The sequence below is a fragment of the Diplotaxodon limnothrissa genome, linkage group LG8 (assembly GCF_057381915.1).
Source record: "Diplotaxodon limnothrissa isolate DT_005_m linkage group LG8, D_limnothrissa_male_GT1.1, whole genome shotgun sequence".
NCBI classification, from domain to species: domain Eukaryota; kingdom Metazoa; phylum Chordata; class Actinopteri; order Cichliformes; family Cichlidae; genus Diplotaxodon; species Diplotaxodon limnothrissa.
In genome coordinates, this window is record NC_140603.1 from 24,236,617 (window position 1) to 24,255,336 (window position 18,720).

General features: G+C 40.4%; 2 protein-coding genes across 2 annotated transcripts; both read right to left on the bottom strand.

The window, feature by feature from the left end:
• Positions 1-195: 195 nt before the first annotated feature.
• Positions 196-6,002, bottom strand: LOC146626982 (uncharacterized). The gene is made up of 5 exons (XM_085360952.1): positions 5,864-6,002; positions 1,917-3,209; positions 1,485-1,595; positions 1,070-1,186; positions 196-982 (listed from the first exon to the last, which is right to left on the bottom strand). Exons 1-5 carry the CDS (start codon positions 5,871-5,873, stop codon positions 954-956), a joined length of 1,560 nt encoding a protein of 519 aa, XP_085217078.1. The 5' UTR covers positions 5,874-6,002; the 3' UTR covers positions 196-953.
• A 745-nt stretch (positions 6,003-6,747) lies between these two features.
• Positions 6,748-17,896, bottom strand: LOC146626983 (guanine nucleotide-binding protein subunit alpha-13-like). Its single transcript, XM_085361550.1, has 5 exons — positions 17,603-17,896; positions 16,336-16,562; positions 12,588-12,638; positions 10,321-10,521; positions 6,748-8,873 (listed from the first exon to the last, which is right to left on the bottom strand). The coding sequence occupies exons 1-5, from the start codon at positions 17,883-17,885 to the stop codon at positions 8,502-8,504; spliced, it is 1,134 nt and encodes a 377-aa protein (XP_085217676.1). The 5' UTR covers positions 17,886-17,896; the 3' UTR covers positions 6,748-8,501.
• Positions 17,897-18,720: the final 824 nt, after the last annotated feature.

Below are 18,720 nucleotides of genomic sequence, written 5' to 3' on the forward strand. Positions count from 1 at the left end.
CATGACAAGCTTTCATTTTAGAAACCTTATACAGATAAGAATGAAACTCTTATCCTGGTCACCTAGAGATAGAAAGTTACATGTTTTAGTTTTGTATTCATTTGCAATTCATTTAATTAGGAAAATTCATAATCATTCAGTCTGTCTTCAAAACATATGCTTTTAGATTTTATACAAAAGATGGACAACCAGAGAGACTGAAAGAAACACACGACACCCAATTCTAAATATAAATATCTGGGAAAATTCAGCAAAAGCAAACAAGGTAGTAGGACAAACGGGGAAACAAAAAAGGCTTATTTTGGGGAAAAGTCATCAGGATTAAGCCAGTTTTATCAGATCTGACTGGTGATACCACACATGCAGTTTTATGTCCCAGTGACCACTGAAATGAAACTGCCCAAACAAGAACCCAACGGCAAGACTTGCTTCTAGAAAAACTCTAGAAGCACTATGAAGTCAACGCAGTCCCAATGTGAAGCTTAGAGATGAGCATTTGTCCTGTTGTCATGAGTGTATCTGGGGTTGAATTGAGGGGGAACTGTATGCTTATATGGAAGTGACCATTTAATTAAAAAAATAAGCATGTTGCATTCAATCAAGCTTGAAACTAGCTACTGAGACCCTAAACTCACTGGAGAATTGACATAGACTTCTATACACCTGTACTTGTTTTCCAACCAGAAGAGTTGTATACTTATGGTCACTACAAAGAATTCAGTTTAAGGCACTTTTGCACTTACTTCACTATTTATCATTTACTATATAGTGCTCCCACAATGTATGCTGGTGACAGAATACACAAAATTGGCTGAAGGGAAGGGCTTACATGCTGACAAGTAACGGTACCAGTTTCTCAGTTATAAATGCTGTGCAAATTCATCATATGGAGTCCTGAAGTTCTGAGACTTTTCTCTGTCAATGCTGCTGCTTCAAGTATCTTTCCTTGACCCTTAGTGATACTTCCTCCAGCGATCAAGCTCTGGGAAAAGAAAAAAAAGAAAAGAAAACCAGCTTATCTCCAAATCCATCAGTTAAATGGAGCACACACTTAGTAAAACACACTTACTTATGTGGCGGTAACTCCAGATGTAGCTGAGCACGCAGTATCCTGCTAACAACATGCCCAGTCCACCTACACCTCCTTTCCTCACATCAATATACCGCCTGTAATACCACTGCCAGCCTGAATCACGCACAGAAGAGTTGAGAAAGGACAAGCACAGAAATCTTAAAGAATAGACACCAATCTCACATCTGTATAGCAGATATTAAGCAGCTGCTAACAGCTGTTGGCTATAATGCTTTTGTTCTGAGGTAACATCTGACTACAAGCATCTACAATGTTCAATAAAACCTCATTTCTGAGAGATAACACTGTTACAGGAAGTTAGAAGTGACAGACAAACAAATGGGAGGACGGCTTTTGTGCTGTGAGTAGCACAAATACTGTGTCTCTCTGTGTGTGAGAGAGAGATACTGACCTCTTTGCAACATTCCCACAGCATCTTTTGGATGGCTTGGGGCTTTGCAGGCAAGCCATTTAGGTAATTCCCTCAGTCTCACCTGTCCAAGACTCCGGTGTGTCAGAGCTCCTGTAATCCATGACACCGACAGAGAATCAGGAAGCTGAAACACTACAATCGAGCTGAATATTATTCCAAAGTCTTTATTATTGGTACTGGCCCAGTAAAACTGACAATATATGGCAATAATTTTTCTTCATTTATGAACTACTTTATCAATAAAATCTGTGAAAAACGCCTAACACAGTGCGGTGAGCCACAAAGTGACTTGTTCAAATGTCTGAATATAATTCATTAATTATATTATTTTGTAAGTCAGACAGGGAAAGAATCCGGACCATCAGGTCTGTATACATTTTGGCTGGAATACAATTATTTCCAAATACTTACCTTTGTTTGGATTTTCAGCAGTGCTTTGCTTCCTGACCTCAGGCTTCTCCACTGTCTCCACGTTCACTGGCAGACTTTGTGATACAAGAGGGGAAAGAAGGCTGGAAAACTGACCCACTGGTGCCGATTTTGTGAGGAGGCCTGTCATGTGATGGCTCACCTTCAGCCCCTCATTCAGGTTGACTGGAGGAGGCATAGCTTGCCACTGCTGAGATGACGCACGCAGGAAGGGAGCTGTAGTAGGGGTTGATTCTGGCACATCTCGCAGAGGGACTAAAGCCAGTTGTTTAGTCTTTGAGGTTATTTTCTTATCTGATTTTAGGCCTGCATGTTGTGGGCTAGGGCTCAGCAGCTCATCAGACTGAGTTGCAACATACTTTTGATTATCTTCTAAAAGTGGAGCTGGTCCAACACCCGTATCGACTCTGATTTTACTGCACAGGTTGTCATTAGTTTGAATTTGGCTCAGGATGCTCGGCCTGCTGGACTGACGAGGCGATCTAGCTCGGCCTAATGTGGCTTTAACATCCTGGAGGGTGATCTTTGCCTGGTGGCCATTCAAAACAAAATTATTCATGGATGAATCCTCAATCTCCTGCTTGCCATCCTCCGAAAACTTGTGTCTTTTCTCTGGGAATTTTGTGCTACTTTCACTCTGTTTGGTTGTGGAAAGCATCTGATTAACATGATTCTTTGTCTTTGGTGTCTTCTTAGGTGCATCTTTGGGTTTAGCGTCTGCAGACAGATGGGCATAGTCTTTGCCTGAGATAGTTTTGGGCTCTGTCTGAGCTGTGTTTCTGGAGCTTAGAGTTGGTTCTGTTTCAGACACCTTTAGTGATTCCTTTGTAATTTGGTCATACTTAGCAGCTTCTATCAATGCACGGAGACTCTTCTTTTTTGGTTTAGAAGTGGTGGGGGGCAGAGCTGGAGATGGAGATAACAAAAGGGTGCTTGTCTTTATTTGATCAACCAGCTTTTGTTTCTTCTTCTTAGTTGGTGAAAGTAATGTCATGGATGATGATGTTCGTGGTGATGAAGATGTCGCATTTGATGGTCCTGATGCTGTGTCCCTTTTACGCGTCTGTCCTTGTAGATCTGTTATGACTGATGATGATGACTTCCTTCCCTTTGCTGTTGCTCTGGACAAAACCGAGTCCAGCTGAGAAGACGATGCTGTCTGGTTTGCTGTGACATCTGGTTTGGATGGTGGCGCTTTAGAGGCAGCAGCTGCCTTGCAATGTGGCAAGTGGCTCTTCAACCTTTTGTACGTTTTCCCGCAGAATGGACACACCTCTGTGGGTGGGTGGGTGACAGAGAACGGGTCAAAATGGGACTTCCAGGGCAAACATAGAATGACCAGTGAAGATGTGTTGGAAGGACATAATGGCTGAATATAAATAAGGTATAGTTTTAGCTTTATATGAACAATTTCATCTTTAAAGAAAGAAAATCATATCAAGCACCAGCTATGTGTGCATAAACATACTGATTATGATCTCATACACAATTTAGAATCACAAATTAACCTAACATGCATGCACGATCGTAGGAGGAAACTGGATCACCCAACCCCCGACCCAACCAGGACGTGCAAACCAAGAACCTTATTTTTGTGTGGCAACAGTGTTAACCACTGCACCAATTGCTTTTGAGGTTGTTGGGTTTTTTTAAATAATTAAATAAAGTCCATTTTGATGTTAAGTAGACCAGAAAATCAGCTGCACAAAACAGAATACCTATCCTTTCTTTTACTGTAAAGAAGAATAAGTTAAGGTCAGCCATTAGGAACAAAAATAACTAAAATTAAAATGTCACTACATTTTTACACTCGCAGAGCAGTCCACTTGGAAAGATTGGTTCCTTTGGTGGGCCGACACCTCTTCTGGTTCCCAATCTACATGTTTAACACACCTTGCATTCAAAATATGTCACACGTACAGTTGTGGTCTGAAGTTTACATCTACACATCATGGGCATTGATGTCGTGGTAATTTTCGACTTTTAACTTAACTTTTTCCAAAGTAGCATGGTTATACAACATACATCTTTAATGACTTTAAAAACAATACATAAGTGCACAGGTCTGGCTTTACTTTGCATTTTCTCTAATCCACACAGGGTTAAAAGTATACATACAGTACAACTGGTAACTTGTCTGCCAGCATAAAATGGATTTCTTTGACAGCACTCATTGAATGAGAAAGTCCAAAGAACTTGGTGAAGATCTCAGAAAGGCAATTTTAGATTTAAACAAGTTGGGAAGATCTCTTGAAGCAATTTCTAAACAGCTGCAGATCCCAAAATCATCAGTTAAGACAATTGTACATGTTGGATGTGCCACCACTTTGCCAACGTCTGGAAGATTACCCAAACTGTCCTCCTCAGATAAGATGTAATTAATTGGGATGTTCAGGAACAACCTGGGAACCAACAAGGCTCAAGCCTGCAATTAACTTGAAACTGCAGCACCAGTGTCACTGTCTACAGTGAAGCAAGTTTTACATAGCTATGGACTGAGAGCGTGCCAACCAAGAAAGAAGCCCCTGCTCCAAAATAAAAACCGTCAAGCTTGACTGAAATTTGCAGCTGCCCACAAGGACAAACGAAATGTGAGAAAGGTTTTATGGTCAGATGAGAGAAAGACTGACCCACAGTGTTTGAAGAAGTAAAGATGAAACTTTCTGACCTTAGAAAGCTGTCAGTGGTACTAGTATATTGCACAAAGTCAATGGAATAGTGAAATTAAAAGCCCAAAACTACCATGACATTCAGACCCATAATTGAGTGTCAATAAAATACTGCTTTGCATTGAAGACTACCCGATTAATGGGAAATGTAAGGTAGTTACAAGGGTGACCTTGTCACCTGAATAATAGGTTCTCTAGACCAGGGGTGTCGAGCTTATCATGGGGCACATACAACCAAATTTCAAGTTAAATAGGCTAGATCAGTGAAGCCTTAACTGTTTTTGTTCAACTTTCAGCACTATGAAAGTTACCCTTGTTTTCCCTGAGATAAGAAAAATCCCTCAGAAAAATAAGCGCAATTTTATTTAACAAAACATCTCAACTTTTCCATATTACAAAGAAATGCTGATTTAAAAAAATTGTAAGAGCTGCAAGAAATAAAGGACTTTATAATCTTTATTTGAAGTGTCCATATTTTCCAAAGCCATCCAGTGGGCTGAATTGGAGCTTTTTGGACCTACGTCTGGCCAACAGGCCATATAGTTGATACCTAGTCTCTAGATCAATTTTACATCAAGGGACGCATACTGGCCACTTTGAAATTAGCTAGAACTGTGAAAATCCCTTTTCTGTCATTGTAAAGTAGTTTAACTGCACATTTAATTCCTGGGATATCTCGATTTATTAAAAAGAAGTGTAATTTCAACAGTATGCATTAGTTTATATACTGTACATGATAAGGACATGTTTGTCAGCATGATTCTTCACACCTAAATTGCAAGATATGAATGTGTAAAATTACAGGAAAAGTTCTGGTAGCTCATTGACCAGCTACCAGTAATTATAAAGAGAAAGTTTTTGTTAATTTACAGAAAATGTCCTTTATTTTACTGAAGACACATTTGAAATAAAAACAGAAATTTCTAGTAGTTAGTGAAGAAACTGGACATTTTCTGTCTTGTGTTTGTTACTTTATTACTTTCTTGTAGCACAAATGGCTTATAGCATCAGCTGCGTAATTTGTGAAAATATAGTTGAAAGTCCAAATTTTATGACCTCCTTCACATTTTACATAGAGGTCCAGTGGGCCGGATTGGACTTTTTGGTGGGTCAGTTCTGGCCCCCGGGTCTTATGTTTGTCACCCTGGCTTCTAGACGAAGCTATAAACATATTTTTATAATTCAGCAAATTAATATATTGGTCGTTATTATATCACGTCTTTTTTCCGCTATTCTGAATTACAGTTGTGTGACACTTACCACAGCTCATTTCGCACGCGCCTGTCAAACAGCCAATCGGGTGAAAGCATGACTCAGAGCAGCAAAGTTACAGCGCTAAGGTGAAGCGTCAGTAATTATCACATTTACACGCGGGAGTGTCACTTTTAAACAGTTTCGGTTAAGTAAGTTCTCAGAGTCGCGACGGTGAAGTGAAAGACCCCGCTTTTAGGTAGCGAGTTCGAAGCCTGAATGTAAAATCAAAAGTTATCGTAAAATCATCAATATATTGACGCCCTAGTTTAAAATTACACCCCTTGGATGTGGTTTATAACGGTACAGCCCGTTACATTGCTGTGACAGATAAAAGTCTTGTACGAACACGCAGGGATCTGCTCGGTGGGTGTGTTGCGTCGACTTTATGATTCACTCCTCCCCACTTCCGCCTTTTGAAGTCCCCAAACATGGCGACGCATTTTTGGATGAAGTCAAAATAACCACTAAACGTTTCACAGGTACGCTTGAGGCGTCGGAAACTATGTATCCGCAGAAATGCTTACGTATTTTTCTGGCAGAGTACTGAAAAAAAGACGTCTTAGCGGTACAGTAAGGTTTATCTACGTAACACGTGGTCCTCGTGTTTTGTTAATCATTAGATTTTGGTCTAAGTGGTAAAGAACCCAGGTTTCAATTTGCACCTCAAAAAAATTCACAGTGAATTTCCAAAGACAATAAAATCAAGTTTTTCAGGCATAAAATGGCACCTCACGATTCACAATGAACCAAATTATTCAAAAAAAGCAAACATATCAAGAGAGCAAGACATAAGTAGAAAAGTGGATTTTATTGAGAAGGTTAGACTGGCATGAGAGACAACACAAGCAAGAATTTCAAAAACAAGCCGTGATGGAAAACAAATACACTACATCAAAAAGTCATCTTCATTGGAAAAGCTGTGATTTGAAAAAGCAAAAAAAATCGGGATGGGAAAAAAGTCAGCCATTTCTACAACCATTTACATATAGGAGATAAACCTGGATATTATTTACATGGCAACAGATTACAGTATTTACAAAGCCAGGGCTGGAAGCAAAGTGAAACTCTCACGAGCTGCATTTTTGGAGTAAAACTGGACACGGTCAGTGTGCACAGTCCTGAAAAAGCACAGGGTGATTTTTTGGCAGAGAAGCAGAGATTTTAACAGTGCCTGGAAATGGTGATCTAACAAAGATCGGCCCAGACCAGAATACGGTCACCAACAAAAGTATTCAAGCTTTTGTCTTTTTTTTTTGGTCACATATAATTCAAAATGTAGTTTTGAGGGAAATCTAAACAACACAAGGAAAAAAAATGTTCAAGGGGTTTTCAGAGATGCCTGGAGTCAGTGCCAACACAGATATTCTCACATAATGGGTTATATCTTACCACATTAATATTGGTTATAGTATATTCAAGCAATCTAGAGCAAATCTCTGTACATTTATTAACACACATTCATGATTCAGGCAAACAGGGGAGGACTGTCCCTTTACAAGGCATCTAATCACAGATGGAAACAAAGAAAGGGAGGAGCTGGGGGTTCTGGGTCAATGTCAGTGGTCAAAGCCAGGAGGATACGGTGCTAAACACCACCCGGCTAACGGCAGGGAGGCCTGGCTGAGTCGCACCACTCAGAATTAAAAAATAAAAATAATAATAATCAGAATCAGAATATTCAGTTAGCTCATCAACAATTACATCAGCATCGACACCGGTTTTGATTCAACCCTGAGAAAACAGTGGACTGCATGTTCACTAAGTGGCACACCTGCCTAAGAAGGTAATCTTTTTACCCTCTGAACACCCAGAAATAAGGGACAATTTATACGGAAACTGGCATCTTAATTATCTGATTAAAGATTTAATAATAAAGCAACATTTAAATAGTGATTAAGTCTTAAGAAATTATATCAAAGGAAATAAAAGGTTCAGTCTGTTGTGGTTGTGCCCTCGTCAAGCAGTTTTCTGCAAAACAAGGTGCCAGTGCTGGAGCCAGTTCACTCCTCAAATCTTTAACTGTAATTCTACTACGTCTTCACTTCTGATCGCGGGCGTTAAACCTGCTGATCTGAAATGGAAAAAAAAGAAAAGCTGATGACCGCCAAATGTGACTAAAATGACTTAGCAACAACTTTCAACAGACGTAACAGTAAATTTGGACTAGATGAATTCAGTGCTCGGCAAATCAACTCTCACACACAGTACTGGTAATTAAACGTTACTTAGATTAATTCCTGCGTTTGTTTGGAAGCCGTGCGTCTCATTTTGGAAAACCTTTTGCTGGCGCCAGCAATGACACCTTGTGAGAAAATAGCCCCAGTAACTCGTGCTGTGAATGCAGAGCTCAGGACAGAGGAGGTGAAGCAGCAGGTTTCAGATGTCATCCAAGATCCAAACGAGGCTTCTTCTCCATTTATATTACCACGGCGTGCACGGCTTACTCGTTCCTCAAACAAATCCTGAACTTACAAGAGGGACAACTCTTCAAAGAGGAGAGTAAAAACTAATATAAAATGTCTGAAGAAGAATGCTGACGTCTCATCGGATTCTTCTGATGCTGCTCTCTCTCCCAAGTCCTCTTCATGAGCGAGGGGGTGGTCTGTCCCTGTTCAGGTCCTCCATTTTCACAGGTTGTCAGAGGTCATTGGAGCATGAGCTGTTTGAGGTTGTCGTGCAGGATGGTGTCCTTGACGTCCCGAAACACCAGCCTGATGTTCTCCGTGTTGATGGCGGTGGTGAAGTGGTGGTACAGGGGCTTCTGAGTACAGTCGCGCCTCTTGGCCCGGAAGCAGTCCACCATGAACGCCTGGACGTCCGGCAGGCTGTGCTCCGGTCCGTTGTACTCGGGAAAGTAGTCCTTGAGGGGAACGTTTTTCACTTTCTCCTCCAGCAGATCCGTCTTGTTGAGGAATAGGATGATCGAAACGTTGTTGAAGACACGGTTGTTGACGATGGTCTCGAAGATGTCGAGCGATTCACGGAGCCGGTTGGTCTGCCTGTCCTCCATCAGCACCTGTAATAGATGACGGAACAATTAAATACTACTGCCAGTACGGATGGTGTAAATCCTTTAACCTGTACATGTTACATCCTGTCAGGTAATCATAAGCTTCCTTTTAATAGCATTTCCTGTTAACCAAAGTCAATTTGGATTAAAACTGTGGTTTTATGGTATGCAATAGGTTTAAAAAAACAAACAAACGAGAAAACCCCCCCCAAAAACTAGGCTATTTGGGTTAGCCTGCTATTGCATGGCTCTTACAACAACAGTTGGTATGTTGCACAGGGCAAATCAAACAAGAGCTTGTTTTTTAAGTCAGTTACAGCAAAATGAGGAAAACAGTGAGGGACTTGAAACTAGGGGCCAGCATAGCTAAAATGAAGTTGGTTAAGTCCCAGAAAACATATTTATGATGGCAAAACACTTGAGGTGGTTCAATCAGAGGCAAATAATTCTTCCATCTGCTTTCAAGCAGCTTGATTCCACATTCAACCATTAAGAAAGCAATGCCATTGGAATCCTTAAAAGGGGACCCATTCTCATCCTTATTTTCAGCCATTTATATACTGTTATAACGGTGGACACTCATAAAACTCACTCATATTAAATATCATCAAGGAATTCGGCTTCAGACTGCTGTAAACACTCAGTTTCAGACAGGTTTTTTCCTAATCTTGGGTCTTTTCATGTGAAAAATCTTCTAAATGGTTCTCTCAAAGAAGCCATACCTGCCTGACATTCAAGCCTTTTGTATACGAGGGACAACCAATCAGAAGTTAGTCGGCTCCATTAATGCTTGAGATAATTTCAGTTTGTGTAAAGTTAGCAGCAAAGCAAACCTTACATCTGCTCTGAGCTTCGAATCAAGTTTCTGCTGGACATTTCAGCCTCTCGTTTGTGTAAATACTTCAATCCATCACAATTTAATGTGTACTTGTAAAATGTTGTCTTGCAAGTCTTCTCACTGTTTTCCCACCGCTCTGAAAAAGTACCAAACCACAACCCCCCGAACTGAGCCTTGTAAATGTGATGAAGAACAGACCGATTCATGCTGTTGGTGCCCATTTAAACATATCAGTCACATTTTGGGGATTCACATCAGCCTGTCGCTAGAATACTGAAGACGGAAGGGGAAACATGGTAAATAAATACAGCACGACTAGCAAATAAATGAACCAAAGTTGTCACTTGCACATCTAAGAGGTGGTCAAATCAGAGCTTTAGTTAGAAACTCAAATAATTAATTCGTCTTAAGGAAAGTCTTGCAGCTGCACAAGCAGAAGCATCAATGAAACGTTATCAAAAGTTACCACACATTATTGTCAAGAACAAACTGGTTAATGTGCTTCTTATCATCCTATCTGTATTGAGCGTGCTTGCTTGTGAGTGGCAGGAAATGAGATGCCATGGTTTCTTTCTGCATCTGATGCAGCAGCGGTGTTTACTTTAATTTTTTTACCTGGTCATATTCGGAGGAGGAGACGAGGAAGAGGATCGAGGTGACTGAGTCGAAACACTCAAACCAGCGTCTCCGCTCGGATCGCTGCCCTCCCACGTCCACCATCTTGAAGGGAACATTCTTGATCTCAAAGTCATACTCATGGATGCCCTTAGTGGGTTTACGAGCCAGCAGGATGTCCTGTTGAGTGGGAAGATAATCCTAGCAGGAGAGGCAGAAAGACAAACTTTTAATTATTGAGACAAAAATACCATTTGTCCTCATTTCCACCTAACCGTTTGATAGAAAATCCTTTCCAAACCAGGATTTGTTTGCAGACTGAAGACGAAACACCAGACACATAACAAAGTTCAAACTAGCAGCCAATTCATCTGTAAATACTAGAAATGTGTTTTATTCTTCAGCTCTAACTTTGGGTCCTGCAAAAGCAAGACTGGAAATGACACACTTATGAGCGCTGAGGAAAACACAGCAGAGTTTAAGACTACACAAAAACGATTCCGTAAATATTCACAAATATGGGGATTTCCCACAGAAAGCAATCGATGGGAAGGTCAGCATTTTGTAGAAAATGAAAGTAAAGGTTTGACATAATAAGTTTAACATCTGCTTCTGCTGTAACCTCTGTGGCTCTGTGGAGGAGCTGAATCTAAAGGTGGATATTTCAACTGAAAATCACCAGGAAGCTTGGGTAGGCTCTGTATACAAGCTAATCATCTTTGTAATCATTGTTAAACTGGCTTTAGCAGGTTCAGATTCACTGCTTAATAGAGGGGACGGTTCCAGATGCAGGCTAGGTGTGTTCTGTTTAAAAAAATAACTTGAGCATTTTAAACGTGTCTTACCAAATTAAAAAAGACTCATACACAGAGTGAAACAGGGAGGAGAGAAACTAGCACAGCTACAATTGACAGCACAAAGAGTTGAAATGAATATTATGTTCATATACTAAACACAAACACCCACAAATGGATGCTGTTTGTAAAATGGTGATGAAAGAAAACACAGCAACTCCATTATGAAAACAGTCATTATGAGTTTGATTATACATTTAGGGGGGGGATTTCATTCATGTTAGTAGAGCCCATTCAAAATGTGCCCATTTGTAATGAGGACACTGTGGTTTGCAACTGTGTGTGCGTGTATTTCTATAATAAACAAAAAAAAGCCTGAGGTCAGCCACAGGAGTGAAGTTAACATACACACACCCACAGAAACAAAACTAGCTTTTTAGCTTCATAGCATTTACAAAAGCTATGAGGATGTGTGTGCATGCAACATTATATTCATTCAAACACATATAAGGTGAACCTGCTAAGCCTCTGTCCATTTTCTGTGATATGTAAACTGATATGATGGAAGCTTGCAGTAAACATGACAATGGCATGGCATTTTTTTATTCTCCTAGTTCTGGTTGACATCATCAAGATGTGACACCACCTTAATCTTGTCATCCCAGACATACAGATCTGAGTGAGCACAGTATAAGGATTATTTTTAATATGAATCATGCAAAGCTACTCTAGTAGAGTCTGAAAAGGTGGTGCTGGAAATGAGCAGAAAAGGCTGGACTTTATGTATCGAGTTCATACTAAAGGTGGCTGTATTGAAGAGCACAACATGAAAGACGCATCTAAAAGAATACAGCAGCCTTTGTGCTTACACCACCTGTAAGCACAACCTTGGTAATAAAAGTAATTAAATTTACAAAACAAACATACGCACACAAACCTCATGAAGACAGTAAGATTGTAGATGTTAGCATAAGCATGTGTGTTTGTAAATAATAGTACAAGTATAAACACTTAATGTCCTCAATGTAAAAAGGATGTGTTTATGATGCACAGAAATCTGAAAAACAATTCAACTTCCAGCATGCTGATGTCAGAAAAAAGGAAGTATTGTTAAAACTCAGTTGGGAGCGGTTAAAATATCTCTCATGTTAATAAAGGAAAAACCCTGATTTACTCTCAATAACGCCCTCAAGTTTTGGACTTTAGACTTAATATTAAGGGTTTATAAACTGTTTGAACTTGCTTAGTGTGTTCATCTTGATGTTTTTTTTAACTAAACTTTTAAACACCTGAAAAAAAATTGAGCTTAACTAAATATAAGGAGCTTCTTTCACAAAATGCCAGCATTATCTGCGGCAAGCAACCACCTTAGTCATTTCTAAGGTAACCTTTAATTGTCTGGACATGTTGCAGTATTAACTATAACATGCACAAGTCTGATTATCACAAAGAGTACAAGCAGAAACAACTTACCAGCTCGCCGAGCTTATCCAGATTATCCAAGAAATACTTCACTGACTCACCCTGCGACAGGACAGAGGAGGAATTTCTGTTAATTCTACACAATTAATTAGGTTCTGTCATTTTTACCACAATCAGCAGAAAACATTTTGCAGCAATATGTTTGCAAGTGGAAAAGGCGCTGAGATACTAGTGGGGAGAGTGTTTAGCTGCCACACAGACAGAAGTAACCTGACTTTTTTCTTTCTCCCGTGTCTGCCCCAGAGCAGAGTCTGTTCTGAGGTACTGAGGCAGGATGCGCATTATTTAGTAAGACTGTGACACGTGTTTCTAAGTGTGTCTTTGATGTATTCAGAAGTGTTGGTTAGTGTGTGTCTGCGTGGTTAGAAGTGTTTTATTTGAGTTTTTTCCCAGGACTTTTTCGACACTGCTTTTGTGCAGGCAGTGCAAGACCAGACACGGGGCTGCCAGGACTGAGATGCATTCCTTTATCTGTGAGCTGGTGCGGGTCCTGCACTCGACATAAACCAAAACACTGTGTGCAAAAAGAAAAACAGATTTAACCCATCGTCTTTCCTGTGACCTGCAGCGCCTCTACTGCAACGCACTACACTTGCACAGGGGATTTTTGTTTTGTTTTTTGCATGTATTTTGCATTAATGACACGATAGGCATTTAAATGTTCCCAGTTGCAGCGATCGGGTTGTATTTCTCTCTTACCACCATGTACGAGCATTACCCACCCCAGCTTCTTCTTCTTGTCACCTTTTGATCTTTAGGTAAAAAAAAAAAACTAACCTGACCTGAAAAACCTGTGATTGTGTGTGTGCATTTCTGTGTGTGTGTGTATGTGCACGGCTAGGATTACCCAAGGGAGGAGCCCAATGGTGTGGCGCTCTACTAGAGTTAAATGAAGAAAAAGCTACTTTTCTGATTTCACATCCGACTCCGCCCGAGTAAAAGGAGCTCATAACTAAGAAGGGTTTGGTTGGTTTTGAAATAATCAAAAATCAAGTCAGATTTTTTTTCCTGTTTTTTTTTTTTAAAAAGGAGAAGAGAAACAAGAAGCGCAATCACTCTGCGTTCTCCCTGCTGAGGCATGACAACGCCTGCAGAAGCAAAACTGAAACTCAGCAATATGTCATCTGAACCGACACTTACATTAAAGGAAGATGTGACTAAATAATTCTAATACTATGAATCTCAGAATCTCCGATGAAAAGATTAAGACTATTGTAACGAGCAACGCTGACGTCTGCACTGCAGGAAGTGAGAGAAGCCATGTGCATACTCACAGCGCTACGTGTGTGTGTGCTTTTTTAAACATGATAATTACAACCAGGCCTGAAGGCACGTGCGATTTGTGATGCAAATGCTTAAATGGGGCACGGTCAACACGAGGGGATTCTGGGTAATCTGCTGCAAATGACACAAATGTCTTCTTAGAGAAGGAAAAAATTTTTAACAGCTCCCAACAGAATTAATTTTGCCCTCAGGGTTTACAGTGTACTCACCATTAAAACTTAATATTAAGGTTTTGTACACTGTAAGCTTGCAATTGATATTCAGTTTCATTTCAAGACATCTAACAATAATAAGTTTATTTTAATATAAGAGAAAAGGCAAAAAGAACCCAAAACATCCCAAACACTTTTCAAAATGTGTGGTTGGTTTTTATAAAAGATGGACATTTGACAAAAACTACACTGTTCTGTACATACATTGATTTTAATACATATACAGAGACTTTTTTGACCCTAAAATAATGCTTTTTTTAAAATTAAAGTCAAATACTGTTTCACTTTGTACCCTAGAACAATGAATTGTCACATATGAATTAATTTTTTTTTTTTTTTTTATAAACTAACTGTCTTGGCTGTGCAGTAATGTGTGTGTGTGTGTGTGTGTGTGTGTGTGTGTGTGTGTGTGTGTAGCCCTGTGTCTGTGGTCCATTGACCCTCCACTGATATTACACAACAAATAAAGGCTCAAAGCTATTTCTGATCAATTGTTTAGTCTATAAAATGTCACCTCATTTTCCAGAGTGGGTTGAAGTGACAGGTGACCAACTATTTGGTTTGTTCAACCAATCCGCCAAAATTCAAAGAGCTTTAATCTGTAAACATGTGCACATGTGAAATAAGGATGGGACAATATATTTTATATGGCTTCCATCTGTGGTATCAATATCTTTATCAACACATGTAGGCGATTTCACTTGTTTCGTTTTCACAGATATTGTGATGTATCGCAGATGATCGCCTCGCAGCACACTTAGGCTACAGTGATTCTGTGATACCAACACCTAGCGTCCAGTAACTGAACAGCTAGTCAGGCTTTCAGCGATCCTGCCGCTCTTCAGTTACAGGCTGTTTCCATAGCAGGCTGCTTACATTGTTCCGTTTACTACTGTCACCGAATGAGTCACATTTGTGTGTTTATATGAATGATCAGTCCAAGTGACAGCTCACTTCCATTATTAAATGCACAGCTCCAGCTTCAAAAGTCTAAAAGGTGCGATGTTTTCCGTGATAATTAACGCTTTTGAAGATTTCGGGGGTGGGCGGGTGGAATAAAGGAACTTGCCAATTTGAAAAATGAATACTTACACTCTTACACAGATAGGTTATGCACGTTAGTGTGTGTGTGACCTTGTGTAACTCGAGGTGTGTGACACTCTTAGTGTTTGTGTGCAAATAACACTGAGTGGGAGAGCCAGGGATCTGTTTGTGAGCATAAAGCTGTTTAACTACAGATCAACATTCCTGCTCTGATCACACTTATTCTCCTTGTCTGTCTGGAAAGGTTTGCACCAACAAGCTGAGTGTGTGTGTGCCAGAGCAACAAAACGCCATTGACGAAAGTTTGGTTTTATGCAACCCACTGGCAAATTGTAATTTTCTGCTTTTCATTACTGAAAGCCACTTGGAGAAGCGCAGCCCTTATTCTGTCCTCAGTTGGGGGCCCCTTAACTGCTGAAGTGTTTAAGTTTGTCACATGAAGGCAGGGCAATCAGGGTTATTCCTATACAGACAACATTTTGGCAAGAGCCACAGGAAAATCACCAGCCTTTTGACAAACACACTGTTTTCTTAATTGGGGATTATTTACTTGGATAAAATTGGCATTTTTTTGGCTTATTAAATAGCCAGAATACACAGATTTCTGTCAAATCAGGTAAAGTAATCAGTGCTTTAACTGTAAAGCTACACTCATGGGAGAAAGGGGCTTATTTTGAGTCAGGAAAATCCCTGACAGCTGGTCATTTTTTAAAAAAAGCCTAAAGCTACGGTAATAAAAGATAAAATAAGAGCATATCAACAGCCCAGAAAGGACATGTGAACGCACTCCCGACCACATCTGCTCTTCTGGGGTAAACGTCACAGAGTTAAGACGTCCACACTGACAGCCAAAAGATATACGCAGCTGGGAGAGGTGTAAACAGGAAGCCTATTGAATCACATGTCTGACCACTCGGCACAGAGAGAGCACCAGAGACTAAAGAATTAGATGCAGGGAGAGTGGAAAGGGAGGATGAATTGAAAAGTCAGTTTCACTTTCTGTTATCACTGCCATTTTCATCAATATGACTTTTTGGAAAAACCCATTCAGAAACACCAGAAAACCCTTATTGCACCTGGTGAGAGAGCTGAGATTGAGAACGTTTTATCAGACAAAACTAGGCCACCATTATCTGTCAGTTATGCCATTTCAGCATGTGTGTGTGTGTGTGTGTGTGTGTGTGCACGCTCTAACCCACCAGCTGAAACTCCCTGCGCCTATCGTAGGCGTTCTGTATGCCCGAGTCTGCCCACAGGGCCTTAATGGCGGGCAGGTACTCCAGGAAAACCGATGTCTCAAGCTGCCCACTGGTCATCTTGGCTGAGCGGGTGTCGAACGCCATCAGGTTGTCGCCGTGCGGCTGGTTGTCTTCATCACCCCACGGAATGTGCAGCTTCTCACGGGCGTCCACCAGCACACGTATACCTGGAAAAGGAAGTCAGATGGCAACTTAATAGTGGAAAGGGGTAGTGAGAAGGGCAGGTGAAACAAAAGTAACCCAACACCTGTGTCCTTTGGAGGCCTGCTGTGTCTAAAAAATAAATAAATAAAATACAAAAAAAATGATGATAGGGCAAGAAAAAGTGGAGTTGATTTTAAGGTAGCACATGATTAACATAACCCTGTTACTAGACAGATTTCAGGGTTTTTCCTGCTTACACAAAATTTCCACCAAAGAGGTCTTAGCCTCCCCTCAAAGGAAAAAGAAAATCACCACCTTGTGCTAACCATCACTCTACCCAATTTTTCTTTAACTGAACTTTCATTCAGTCAAGAATAAAGCACATTTTGCTGATATAATGACCAGAAATAACAAGAAAATGTGCTTCGAAAACCACATTATAATCCGGGGAAATCCCTGTATTCACAGCTATTATTTACATTTATTTCAAACTGTTTATTCATTAAAAAAAATGTACAGGATGTGCTGGTCACACCAACACCTTACTTTGAAAATGGCCGAAATAACTGTCGGGTTATATAGAATTTCGTGACTATTAAAAAGCGACGCTTGAGCCTTGTTGGTATTTACAGACGATTTTGTTTAACGTGGACAACACCAACGTAAAGATTTCTCTTTCATTCAGTCCGTGGACAAAGAGGAACACCTTACAGCACACTACACTGGCGGGTTGCCCTCCATTAGCTTCATCCCGAGCTTAGTTATTGAGCAACAAAACTTGCCTGTAGCTGATTTAAAACCGCGGGTAGTGTTGGTTAAAGATATCACAAAAAACTTGATTCGCTGTATTTGGTATAGCTATGCTAAACCCCTAGAAAAGTTAAGCTTTTAGGACAAACGAGGCTCCTATGGGTGTGCCGAGAGCAGATGTAGACTGTTTATGTGTCCTCTCACCCAGCCCAGCGCTGCTAAACAGATGTGGAAACTTTCCAGTGCCTTTTAACCGAGTAAAAAGGGCGATTTTCACGCCCTTTAAGTTTCCAGCCCTCGGTAGCGAGGTTACCTTTGATAACATTGCTGTAAATCGTTGCTCTGAAATCCTCTCGGGCGTGCTGGTCGAAGTCCTGGCCGTGGATGATCCGCATTTGTTTGAGGAAAGTCGACTTGCCGCTCTCGCCAGCGCCGAGGAGAAGGATCTTCACCAGCCGTTTTACATACGTTTTCTCCTTGGAGAGACATCTGTCGATCTCTTTGGACTTTCTCAGCTGTTCCACCTCGCCGCTGTTAAGCAGGCAGACGGGTAGACAAACTTTTAACACGGACCTGGTCGGCAGGAAATCCGCCATGTTCGCACAAACTTCATCGATGCTAATTTGATGCGCGTTCTCGGGCGCAGGCACGGGACCAAGCCCCTTCCCTAAACTCAGGAAGTACCGCTGCTGACTGTTTACCATCAATCTTAAGGCACAGCCTACTGTGCTATTTACGCGGATATGCCTCACATAAACACGTAATATTGTCCGTAGCTACGTTTGAATGGAAACACACAAAAATAACTTTATAAGCAGCATACTGAAATTTACACGCGAATACATTTTCAAGTTTTAGAGGTCTAATTGCACGATACACTATAAAAAGAATTAATAGGCGTTAACGGCTATAATTAAAGTAAAAAATAAATACATAAAGTTTTCATAATTAACATTAAAATAAATATGAAGGAAAAAAGGAGAGTTGACCGGTGGTGGCATGTCGCCCTCTACTGGTGCAGTATAGAAACACGTTGGAAAAAAAAAGACGCGCTCCGATTGGTTGATTCGTTTCACACTTTTAGACATGCTGCTTTCAGAGACTGCAGGAAATATTGCTATCTGCAGTTGAACGCTCTGCTGAAGAACAATACAATTTGAAATCTTGACGGAAAATAACTTGGTTTTGTGAAAGTGGTTGTATTTGACCTTCTGTCTTTGCGTTTATAGCATTGATGAGATAAAGAACACTAAATTATTGCCTATACTTAACTAAAACGGCTTCACATTGCAATTACTTAAACCTATTTTAGACAATTCTTTGTTACTCTTATTGGAACTGTCAACTTTTTATTACATGCCTGAAGTGCCACACGGGTAATTTAATCCTAATTCAATTTAAAAATGATAAAATATTGGCACATTAACAGTT

Coding starts and splice junctions, on each gene's coding strand:
- LOC146626982 (XM_085360952.1), bottom strand. Junction 1,596..1,916: donor TGCTGAAAATCCAAACAAAG/GTAAGTATTTGG, acceptor CATGGATTACAG/GAGCTCTGACACACCGGAGT. Junction 1,187..1,484: donor TGTGGGAATGTTGCAAAGAG/GTCAGTATCTCT, acceptor TGCGTGATTCAG/GCTGGCAGTGGTATTACAGG.
- LOC146626983 (XM_085361550.1), bottom strand. CDS start 17,885: ATGGCGGATTTCCTGCCGACCAGGTCCGTGTTAAAAGTTTGTCTACCC. Junction 16,563..17,602: donor TTACAGCAATGTTATCAAAG/GTAACCTCGCTA, acceptor TTCCTTTTCCAG/GTATACGTGTGCTGGTGGAC. Junction 10,522..12,587: donor TGGATAAGCTCGGCGAGCTG/GTAAGTTGTTTC, acceptor CTCTCCTGCTAG/GATTATCTTCCCACTCAACA.